An 11,822-nucleotide genomic window follows, 5' to 3' on the forward strand; every position below is an offset into this window, starting at 1 on the left:
AATAATGAAATTTTTGGCCCCATTTACCACAATGTTAACTAAAATTTCAAAGTGATCCAAAATCCAGGATTTCTTCCGGATCACCCCCAAAATGAAATCAGTTCTTCCTTTTCACATTTCCAACAAATCCATAACTTTTTGAGTTATGTTGCTAATAGACAAACAAACAAACAAACAAACAAACAAACAAACAGACAAACGCCGGCAAAAACATAACCTCCTTGGCGGAGGTAATGCAGTGAGTAAAAGGCACTGCCCGTGCGCCATGTGACATTTTTCGTTCCTTGCTTAGGTTGTGGTTGTAGGTGGTGGCTGCGCTGGGCTGGTTTTTTTTTTTTTTTCCCTTCAGGAAAGTGAATGTGGGTTAGTGACGACACTTCCCCCCTTTCCTTGGATTCACCTCCGAAGATTTTTTTTAACCCTGCCTGCCCGAGTTTTTCGTGAAGTAAACTTTTGTTTGCCTTTTTGTCTCTGGTCTCAAAGTCACTATGCCGTCACCCTCTCGAAGGCTTCAAACGAAGCCCGTGATTACCTGCCTCAAGACTTTTCTCATCTCCTATAGCCTCATTTTCTGGGTGAGTTTGTTGTACGTGTTTTTGGAGACAACAGCCAGAGCAACAAAGGGAGAAGCGGCGATACCAAACGACTGCACTCTGTGGACAAGTGTGAACAAGGGTTTTTAACTTAGAACGAAATACGGGAAAGATGTTAGAAATGAAAACAAAGTTGACTTCAAATGTTAATCGCAGAAGGGCAGGACTTTCTATTTGGGCTGACGTGTCCCCTAAAGAAAAAAATGTATCCCATTTTACCCTTCTTATTTCGAGTCTTTGCTTGGTCTTTGTTGTTGTAGTTAAACGTAGGCCTACTAGACAATACGCATATTCCGTTTTGTAACTAATACAGTAGAGTCTGCTGCTCTGTATTAACTAGTGCCATTAATCTTTGCACTGAACCCACAGCTGCAAACACAAAGTTCAGCTCACTGCTTTTATCTGGCAATTTATGGCTCCTGGCAGCTTGTCCATATGCCTCCCCTCAAGTTAATGACTTAAGTGGACTGTGAAAAAGATGCTGGGGTAAACTACTGTAGGTCTGATCCAGGTGTGCTTTTGAAAAGGAAAGAAACATCTCTACTTTTTCTGGAATAATAAGTGTCTACATTGGCAACGGCTGGTCATGACTCTCAAAGACAATCCACAGTATAATTTCATTTCAAATGAAATGTGTAAATTAATATTGTTTGTTTGCTGTTCAGAAGATGGCCAGATTGATGTTGTTTGCTCTTCCAGTTCACTGGAGTGATCCTGTTGGCCGTTGGTGTGTCAGGGAAGGTGAGCCTGGCCTATCTGTCTCTGGCCTCAGAGGAAGGCACCAATGCACCATATGTTCTCATTGGAACTGGGGCCATCATTGTTATTTTTGGGCTTTTTGGCTGCTTTGCCACATGCCGTGGTAGTCCATGGATGCTAAAACTGGTGGGTGAACAAATGAAGCAATAAATGAAGCACTGGACCAACTTGGCTGACATTTTTCTAAATACTTTCATTTTTCAGTATGCCATGTTTCTAACTTTGGTTTTCCTCGCTGAGCTTGTGGCTGGCATTTCAGGATTCATTTTCAGACATGAAGTAAGAACTGCAGATTAACAAATTTTATCAAATGATGCAAAATATTATTCAACTGTATTTTTGTCTTTGTATTTGACAAGATTAAAGCTACTTTAGGTCGTGCCTATAGAGAAGCAGTGAAGTCCTACAACACCACAGACACCAGAAGCACTGCTGTTGATACCATCCAGAAAACTGTAAGTGCATTGTTTGTCATTACACTACTGATGTTTATTCTGGCTGTGCCCAGTGTAGGACTGAAACAAATGATTATTTTGCTAATGAATTAATCTTGATAAATCGAATAGTTATTTAAAATGAGAAAGGCTATGAATATGAGACTTTTACCAAATTCAAACAAATTCAAAAATACTGCATATACATGTTGCTCCTGTCAGTTTCATGTATTACTGCTCTGTCCAAGTTCTAAAACATCTCAGCTTATGGCATGTTTTGAATTCTCTACATAGACGAGTTGACGATTATTCAGTTACTAAATTAATTGATGATTATTTCAGTAATGGATTAATTGCAATGAATCTGTTGCAATGAGTTTGTAACAGCAGTGTAAAATTACTTTAAGGTGGCATAGTGTTTGTTAGCACTCAAGTCATATATTTAATGCCCTTAAATGGTCCATACTGTGTGGGGTTTGTGCGCTCCTCATGTGTCTGCATCTGCCTAGCGTTCCAGTCCCTCTTATTTTCTTTCGGAAAGCATGAGGGTCTTGTACCCTCTTCACCGCAATTCAAGGCTCCTAGAAAATTGGTGCAGAACCAGTCATTTATCTATTAATGCGCCATTCAATTTCTTAATCACCCCACTATCATTCAGAACTTTAACCTCCCTCAGTTCTGTTTAAAAGTATTTTGTGCTTCATCTGTTGATTTGATGCTGTTTTTACAGTTTGTGTGATTCTTATTTGTTTCAGACATTTCTTTATACTCACTGCAGACACTATGTTGTTAGAGCAGACTTAGAGAACATTTATTAATTTGGAGAATTTATTAGAGAAGCACTATCAATCCTTCCCATCAGTTGAAAAGTGCAAAATATTCACTATAACTATTGATTATTCTTATTAGAAACTAGTTATTTAAAGTTTTGACTTGTCACTTGACTGTTTGTTGTGTTTGTTGATTGATTTATTTTTTTTGCAGCTTCATTGCTGTGGTGTCGATAATTACACTGACTGGACTGACACTCCATACTTCAAAGAGAATGGCTTTCCTACAAGCTGCTGCAAAGACATCGCCAACTGCTCTGCAGAAACTCTAATGTTCCCAGACAAAGCCAAAGCTATAGTGTACAACGAGGTACGTATTACCTTTCAGATCAAAATAATACCTGCCATTAGCTACACGGGCAAATTGGGATTTTCTTTTGTCCTAGGGTTGTTTTCTGAAAGTGACCACAGCAATGGAAGCAAACCTGGGAATCATTGCAGGGATCTCTTTTGGAATTGCTTTCTTCCAGGTCTGTTTGACCCCATATCAAGTTTTCATGTTTTTACATTGTATAATCGAGCATTCTGAAAGTACTAGTAGTACAGACAGTAATTTTCTTCTCTCCCCACAGATTATAGGAATTTTTTTGGCCTGTTGTTTGTCCAGATACATAACCAATAACCAGTATGAGATGGTTTAACTGTGATCTTTGACAGGTGAGTTGTGTTTTCACATTCACGATTAGGCAGGCTATGACAATAATCAATATCAACAACCAAAAATGTTTTCATGTTGTCAGGTTGCTGTTTGGATTCAAAGAAACTCCTGTGATTTTATGCATCTGGCATTTTAGATAAAGGGATTCCTTCAGACGCTGCTTTTTAAAATACAAATTAGGGAAAGGAAAAGGTCTGGGTATTGTGAGTGAGACCAAAATGAGGGGAATTAGAGCGTTGAATTCCACAAGGGATATATTCACAAGGCATTACAATAGTATTTGTATTTTCCCCTGTTATATTTTCCAAAGTGTCTGTCTGTATTAGCTTTGCTGTCTTGTTCTTGTGGTTTATTTTGACACTATCTTAAGTTAAGTAGGTTTTGCCTTAGTTAAATCAAGCAGCACTCAATTGATTTTGTTTGAGGTGCCAGTCCAATATTGAGTGCTGCCTGTTAGAACTCATATGTGCCTTTCTGGTCTGCTCATATAGTTCAGTTATCAGTGTTAAAGCTCATTTCTTTCTTTCCTCAGCATGTAAAATACTTGAAAAATAAAAACAGACTCTGAATTAGATAATTTTGATAACCAGTGTCTGTGTGTGTGTGTGTGTGTTCCTCATTGTATATATAACCTGTTAATTAAAATAAGTTGCAACACCAATATGCTATGTTATCCTTTTGATGTACAGTGCACACACATACATGGCTAGAAAGGGTTGACAACTTAATTTCTCTCTCTTGATTATTAAATAAACCTTTGACCTTAGTATACTGATGGTTTACAGATTCTAATGTGATAACATCGTTCTCCACTGCATAGTATTTTGCCATGAAATATCTAAAATGCTTAACCTGACTATTTTTATGAGTGAGAAGACCCACCGACTTTTTGTATTTCAACAAAAATCTGCTGGCTCCATGTTTTATAATCGTTCTCATTCATGTCGTTATTACTAGGCCCAACAACACGATCAATCGTCATAAAAATAAAAAAATCAGGCAGATTTTTCTTGGTGACACCAGAGGGCAGTGTAGTACAAGAAACACACGGCCAAGACTACGGGGCAGCGGTCTTCATAATAAAACACAAGGAAAACCGTAATTTCCTAACAAACTACACATTATGCCGAAATTTGCATTGTGAAATATATATATCCACTGTTTAGACACCGTGTGGAGTTTTAATGTGCACAGGCTGACCACAGACTATATATAAATCATATATAGTCTGATGCTGACATAAAAAAGTATCGGAGCGGAAAACGTGACAAGTGCACCGGGTCCGGCTGCGGCCCTGGGTGCACCCTCCCGTACTCATATGTTTGATTGACAGCTGTGGTGATTGGTCAGCGTGGATCAGACGCTGTTAGACCCGCCTACAGGGTTTATGGTGGCCAATCAGCAGAGAGAAAACGCTGAAATGGGAGGGTCTATAGTGCGCCCCCCACCCTTGAACCGGCTGTCCTATATAAATACGATTGCGCCTGTCCGTTAGCTGGGGAAAATTTCGGCTTTCCTTCCTGGTGGGTGGTGTGAGGAGTTTGGATAAAACGGGGCTTTGAAAGCACGGAAAGATCCAACCTGTTACCTCGTGGTCCAGGTGAGTCCATATAACGTTATGTTTGTGTGTCCACTATCAATAATGCCAAAATGCTGCGTTGTACATTAACTTAAATTCTGATAAATGTTTTGAGTTCCTGTTCCTGGTTGTGAGAACCTCCTTGAATTTTGGTTAAACGCTTCAATAGCTGCAAACATTACGCATATTTAGCCTAGCTGTAAATCTACTGTGGAGAATGAAGGCTATACTTTTCTTTAGCGTGCGTTCGTGCCAATGTATTATGAAGCCTAACCCATTTCGCTCAAAATGACTGCTAGCGTTTTTTTGTTTGTTTGTTTTTTGCACTGTTTAATACATGCATATCAAATATTACAAAGTACAACTGTTGAGTTTGTTTATTCTTTGTGCAGATCAGCCACCAATCAGCTCTGCCTTAACTTCACCTGCCAGCCAAACTGTAACCAAGCGGAACTTAAGCCTTCAAAATGATGCAAATCAACAGCGACTCCGCCTGCAACAAGCACTCCCTCATCAACGTCATGCACCGCTTTATCGCAGCTGCCAATAACATGGATGAGACCATCATGGTGCCGAGCCTGCTGCGAGACGTGCCGCTGGAGGAGCAGGTGAAGAGCGAAGTGGAAACTAACAATAACGAAACACCATGTCCTAATAAGCAACGGGACATGTACGAGCACTACCTGCTGCTCAAGTCCATAAAGAACGACATGGAATGGGGTTTGCTCAAGAGGGAGATTAGCAGTGGAGCCAGCTTCCTGGAGATGGCGGTGAAACAGGAGGAGGAGCAGCAGCCAGTCATGGGAGAGCTGAATCTAGAGGTCAACGCAGACCTAGAGCACCAGTTTCATTATCACCTCAGGGGACTGTTCACAGTCTTGTCCAAGCTCACTGTACAAGCAGACCACCTCACCAACAGATACAAGCGTGAGATAGGAGGAGGAAATTTCATGAGATAATGGGCGCACCTGTCTGAACTGGTTTACACTTTGGGTTGTTGAGAAGGTGGCATTCTTCCCAACTGGTTTCAATGGACGGATAAGGACAACCACTCTGAATTTTCTAATTCAGTTGCACTCCAGACCCCCGTGCTGCTCTCCTGATTTCCCAGTAAACTCCTTTTTAAAACCAATGATGCCTGCATGGATGGTTTTGCAGCAGTATCAGTGCTTGGCAGAGGTTTGAGTCAGTCCAGATGAAGCACAGCTAAAAACAATTAGTTTAATTTCATATTTGACAAATGTCACCCTACTGTGGTCATGAATAAAAGGATCCTAATAGGAGAAAGATGAATGCTGGTTATTCGGTCCCTCCTCTTTTAAAGGTTTTAAAGCTGAGCTGATGGCTCTGAGCAGTCATTTCCACTAAGTGTTGCTGTAACATGGCGTGCCTTGACTTTTTGTATGTCATCTTCATGCCCTGTTCAGTTTCCTCCCATGTGGTTACAAATGTCTGAACTTTTAAGGTATTATCACATGTTGTTTTAAACTGTTTTATATTTTAAACACATTGCAGTTAAACTGAAATAAATAATTTGAAAACCCATTGCATCAGGTCAATGATTTTGATTGGACCGGCGTGTGCTCTAACATAGGACACCTTTGGTAATCCTAGTGCTGAAGGACTTAGGTGCTTTATTAAGGAGGGCTTTGGCTAAAGAAGGTTAAGTTGAACTAACTAAATGATCATGGAACAATTTGATTACTGAAAGACATGTAAATTCAGTTTGTCCCAAGTGAAGGTGGGGATTTAATGGTAAATGAATGACTGTTAAATGAAATCCTGATGTCACAATTAAACATGTCACACTCTGTTTTAATTTATTCCAGAGGACCATATATTCTTTATTGGTGTTATTAAGGTTTTAGGAGACTACCATTTACCTAGTAGTTAAAAAGGTTTGTATATCTGACAAAGTATTTGCCTGAGACTCCAGAACACCACTGCCCTAGCAACAGCTCCACCCCCACCAGCCAATCCGGTTGCATAGATTTTTTTTCCTATAAGAGTGATTAAGAGATCACAGTGAAGGGCATCCAGAAAGTGAATGAGGGCAAACACATTTGAACATTAAACAACTCAGAATGAGGCATATTTGCATAAATCTGCACTGTTTGCTAATATTTTTAACAATGGACCAGAGAAAAGGATGCGAAAGTGACACAGTTGGTCACTGTTGGCCCACTTTGATAAACTGGGTCAGATATATCAGGAACAGCTGGTCAGTCAATGCAGACTGGACTCTTCTGTTCTGTAAGGGGAAAATCCACAAAACTAATCCTAAATTCATTGATTCAAAGTATATTGTACTGAAGAAGTCATTTAATTTATTACAGTGAAGTGTAAAGAGTGTTAAGAAATTGTAGTTGTCTAGACCAGTGGGGTCACAAGGCATGAAGTGGGGATAGCAAGATTAGGATGAAAAAAATATGAAAATGTATTTAAACTAATGAATAGTTTGTGTTATCGGGCCAATTACAAGTAAGCCATTCTAAACCTGATTTTATATTTTATATTTTACATTTCTGCCCTTGAAACCTCAAAAGTTTGGAAACCCATAGTCTAGACTACCTTATATCACATAGATATCATAAAGTTTGTTAAACGTGCATATTTTTAATATTTGGTTTATTCTAGAGACTGACTGTGCAAATAGTTTATCAGCCTTCTGTGTGTGAGAGTACACATGTCACACTGAATATCTTGGGAGCAGTAGACTATTGCAACAGAATGTCTGATGATCTGATGTGTCTGGAGATTAAGATGTGCACAGTGTGCCACTCTTGTGCTCATAATTGCATAGCACATGCAGACATAAAGTTTAATCATTGATCCTCTCTTGATAGATATATATTTGGTGTGCATGAGCTCTGTGTGGTTGGTTTGGTCTCACGTCCTCCGGAGCATGTTGTTGTGTATGTGACCTCACCAGTGGTGGATAAGAAGTGCACTCTCCCTGCATGGGCAGTGCCCTCGCTACCACTGCTGCACTGTATGCTGCTCAAAGGCTATAAACTGTCTGTGACAGAAATAAATCTCATGACTTTGTAAGCCAGGTTGAGCTGACCTGATGCGAGTGCTGACGTGTGAGGACCAAGATCTTCTCAGATCAACTAGCTCAATACACACTCAGCCCTGGGCCACACCTTCAGCATGTTTGCTCTCACCAACCGAGAGGTGACACCTCTGTGATCCTTTAGCAAATATATGCACTGAGTACCCTTAACATTGTTTCAGTAAAGTCAAGAGAACTGAGGCGCTGTGCATCCAGGCTAACAGGAATAGGGAGGAATCATAAGTAGTGAGGAGGAGGTCTGTCTGCATTGTGCTGTGGGCTGAGGTTGCTAGGCTAACTGGTCTCATGTGGAGCTCCTTGCAGTCTGCATGAATAGTGCCTTGTACTGCAGCAGTAATAAGAACCTGCACGCTCACTCATATCATTAACATTTCTGTTTCAGTGTCTCCACAACAACAACATGTTTGCACACAGCACGGCTCAGGAACCCCTTTGGTTATACATACTGACAGTGAGCCAAGAATTATGTAAAACATCTTGGATGTTTCAATGTACAGAGTGTGCTCCTGCAATCATACTCAGTAGTTTTTACTGAACAGTACATAGTGTTATGCCATTTGCATAGGAAAGGCACAAGAACACTGCACAATTTGAACTGCCACGTTTTGTCATTTAGACAGTCTCTGCTCCAACCAGTGCAGTGTGGAAACCGCATCTGTCTGCTCTCTCTGCACTATCAGCATCAGCTCTTTTGTCTCGGTGCTGAGGAGACGGCTGGGAACACCATGTTCTCGCTCAATCTGGGAGTTTCAGCAAACATAGAGCTCCTAGTATTAAACCTCAAATTGTTTTTGAATACTGAAGCTAATCACCTTGGTGGGATAGTGACTTCTGCATGATGGACAATAGATCTTACATGTTTGAGAAACTCAAAATAACACAGTAATAAAGAAATACATGTAATACATAAATCCCTTTTTGATTTGCTTGTGCCAAAATGCCGATCATATGACCCAAACCTGCAATTATTCTTTTGTACTTTCTTTGTGCAGAGTATGAGCTGTAGGAGGAATGTATAGTACCCCTGTGAGGTTATGTAACAGGCCAGTGGGCGTGTGGTCCTGCCAGAGCAGCTTACAGCCTGACACCGAGCGTCTCCCCCCTCCCCCACACACACTGTCCCTCTCCTTTTGTGCAGATTACAATATTTAGGTCAGTCTTCTCTGGCACATACATTGTGAGAAGGCATCCGGTCATGAGGTTAGTATGGCAGCAAGGGAATCAAAACAACTGGCCAACAGCTAAGATCAGGAGCCAGATATGTGAGATTTTCTAACAGTACAGCACAACATAACAGAATAAGCTTGAGGAGCTAGTACAAGCAATACATTTTTATTTCTTTACTCACCTATATGAGAGATTTAACTACACAGCTATGGGTTTGGTGGATGGCATCAGGGGACATGTTCTCTCAATTCCCGAGATTAGATTCCCCATAAGCACATGTTCATTTTGGGTACCATAACAAGCTGCTACCAGCTGCTCCGCCACTGTGCCTCCCCTCAACTCCACCTAAATATGTATTGAATTAATTAAAGACAAAATAGTTTATATTTTATTATACTTTATAAGTAGTTAGCATCCAATCAGTAGTATGAAAATGTTTAATGTTTCAGTGTACTGTGCGTGAGCTCTTGCAATCATATTTTACATTTAACTATGAAGAAAAACATGTCCACAGTGTGCATAAACACGGACCCCTTGTGTGGGAAAAATTGTTAGAGCTTCAACTTGACTACATGAAGGTCCAAGATCAGCAGAAACACTGACCAATGTACAAGTATCAAATCCTCTCTAACAGAAACTTCTAGTGCTGAAGTGAGAGGAACCTTTGTACCTGGTGGCAAAGAAAAACAGTTTCAAGGCACTGGTTTGACTTTAATCAGAGCTGTGATACTATCAGATACTAAAAGTTACTAAAGATACTAAAGTTCTATGTTTGTGATAGGAACGTGCCCATGGCTCCATTTTATCTAATCTGCATGGTGAGGGCAGGACAATGACATTGCTGTTTAACTGCAGAACAGATCGCATTGTCTCCAGACATTGGGGGAGAGTGAGAAAGCACAGTTAAACATAATACACTTCTTTCAGTATTTGCTTTCCATTCAACATCCATTACAAAGTGATGATAATCTCACGTGTGATAAAACTAGATTAGGTTTCAAACTTGAGGCCCAAGGGCCATTTGCTGCCCATCTCCTCCATTGTTTAGCCCATGTAAATAAAAAAATTTGATTACATCTAACAATGTGACTCAAAAGCATGCTTATAAATATATATTTTATTATTATTATTTCTTGAAGACATTTTGCTAATGTATGAGAATAATCAATTTGTGGTACTTTTTGACTTGCTAATAATATCACATCTCCGTATGCAAGAGAAGAGTAAGGATTTTAGTGACCAAGGCCAAATTACGTGACTATCAATCGAAGCTTGGGGAGTTCAGATCTTAATGGCATGCTTTATCTTACCCATTACTCTCATTATGCATTTAAGCATGGAGTGGGCCAGTCTAAGCGCAAACAGGAGTAACATCACTCTTAACAGATTAGATAAGAGGTGGTTGAACTTTTAATTTCCATTCCACAATCTAAACAACAGACCATAGACTGTATGCTATAAACCATCTAACAGTATAGTTTTATTTACCAATGTTATTAAAAAGTTCAAATTGAAGCAATGTTGATTTCTATCATTGCAGGTTCCAGATTGTAACACATGTTTACAGCAGTGTTGTGAAGCAAGAGCTGTCTCCTGTAACATCCAGCTGGTATTGCCTAGCTGTTTTCTCCAAGGATATATTTAGATATGTCGAATGAGGGAGAGGCCTAGCAGCAACTTAAACATGCATGGTTCGTCTCATCTATAGAACTTAACACCAGCACTTGAACCAGATGACTTAGAAGTAAATGTATGAGGTGACTGCTGAAGAAAACAGGAAATCTCAAGAGGATGCTGGCGAAACCATAGTGTTAATTTGCTGTTCACAACAAAAGCCTCAGCTCTCAGGTCTCATAAGAGGTAAATCTGCTGTCTGATGAGCAACAATGCAGAGACTTTTGAAGACATTTCTTGGGGGATTCTAGGGATATCAAGATTATTATGGTAAAAAGCCAACTGTACAGTCCTGGCCATTTTAGAAGAAAAAATGTAGTTATTTCAATTCAGTTTAATCTCCGAAAATGTAAACCTAAATATATTGTGTTGTTTTTTTAATGTCTATTTATATCAGGTTCAACTATTTACTTTACTTTTGCATTAAGAAAAGTTTGATTTTCTAACAAAGGCCACGCAGGTGGTGGTGATTTCACTGTTTTGTTCTGTGTCAATAATGGTGTTAAATTGTGATGTTTCTTCTAGCAAAAATTATAACACTAACATTTTATATATTGTGACATCCCTACTAGTGGCACATTTTATATAATTGTTCACTTGTTTTAACATAAGAAAGGGAAGTATCTAGGCTACACTTAAGATGCAAGCGAGCAGGACATGAACGTTACATAAGCTGATTCAACTGCCATTAAGAAAACAGAAGTCCTCTCTGAACCCACACAGGTACACAAAAAAAAAGCTCATTTTAATGACTTAATTCTATTTAAGAGCTATTCCCACAAGAGAGTGTTGTGCAGGTTAGACAGGACTCATTTTTCAACAGTATGGGATGTTGTTATGGAAAATATGCCGCACCCTGCTCTTCATATTCTATCTCCATATACGAACAATGGGGAACTCCTCTAGACTGGCTGGCCTTCCTGTTTCCATGTCAGTCTGTCAGTAAACCCAGTACAGACTTGCCCTCCTTTTGGTCCAATCATGGGGGTTGGTCTGGAGCAGGAGTCCAATGAAAGGCAAGGACCCGCAGAGGCTTGGTGAAATGGGAGGGT

The 11,822-nt window shown here is 39.8% G+C and overlaps 2 protein-coding genes across 2 annotated transcripts; both read left to right on the forward strand.

Moving 5' to 3' along the window:
* The first annotated feature begins 309 nt into the window (after window positions 1-309).
* Window positions 310-3,935, forward strand: tspan7 (tetraspanin 7). The gene is made up of 8 exons (XM_020923499.2): window positions 310-575; window positions 1,293-1,478; window positions 1,557-1,631; window positions 1,712-1,807; window positions 2,771-2,926; window positions 3,003-3,086; window positions 3,189-3,273; window positions 3,357-3,935. The coding sequence occupies exons 1-7, from the start codon at window positions 489-491 to the stop codon at window positions 3,255-3,257; spliced, it is 753 nt and encodes a 250-aa protein (XP_020779158.1). The 5' UTR covers window positions 310-488; the 3' UTR covers window positions 3,258-3,273; window positions 3,357-3,935.
* Window positions 3,936-4,734: 799 nt separating this feature from the next.
* Window positions 4,735-6,398, forward strand: mid1ip1l (MID1 interacting protein 1, like). The gene is made up of 2 exons (XM_055159640.1): window positions 4,735-4,874; window positions 5,246-6,398. The coding sequence occupies exon 2, from the start codon at window positions 5,321-5,323 to the stop codon at window positions 5,810-5,812; it is 492 nt and encodes a 163-aa protein (XP_055015615.1). The 5' UTR covers window positions 4,735-4,874; window positions 5,246-5,320; the 3' UTR covers window positions 5,813-6,398.
* The last annotated feature ends 5,424 nt before the right edge of the window (window positions 6,399-11,822 follow it).

Source organism: Boleophthalmus pectinirostris, unplaced genomic scaffold, assembly GCF_026225935.1.
Source record: "Boleophthalmus pectinirostris isolate CB_2022bp ecotype Guang Dong unplaced genomic scaffold, ASM2622593v1 HiC_scaffold_23, whole genome shotgun sequence".
Lineage (NCBI taxonomy): Eukaryota > Metazoa > Chordata > Actinopteri > Gobiiformes > Gobiidae > Boleophthalmus > Boleophthalmus pectinirostris.

Bases quoted from the DNA above. Each gene is read 5' to 3' on its own strand.
- tspan7 (XM_020923499.2), top strand. From the start codon at position 489: ATGCCGTCACCCTCTCGAAGGCTTCAAACGAAGCCCGTGATTACCTGC. The intron at 1,808-2,770 runs GTAAGTGCATTG...TTTTTTTTGCAG, and splicing joins TTGATACCATCCAGAAAACT to CTTCATTGCTGTGGTGTCGA. The intron at 2,927-3,002 runs GTACGTATTACC...CTTTTGTCCTAG, and splicing joins AAGCTATAGTGTACAACGAG to GGTTGTTTTCTGAAAGTGAC.
- mid1ip1l (XM_055159640.1), top strand. From the start codon at position 5,321: ATGATGCAAATCAACAGCGACTCCGCCTGCAACAAGCACTCCCTCATC.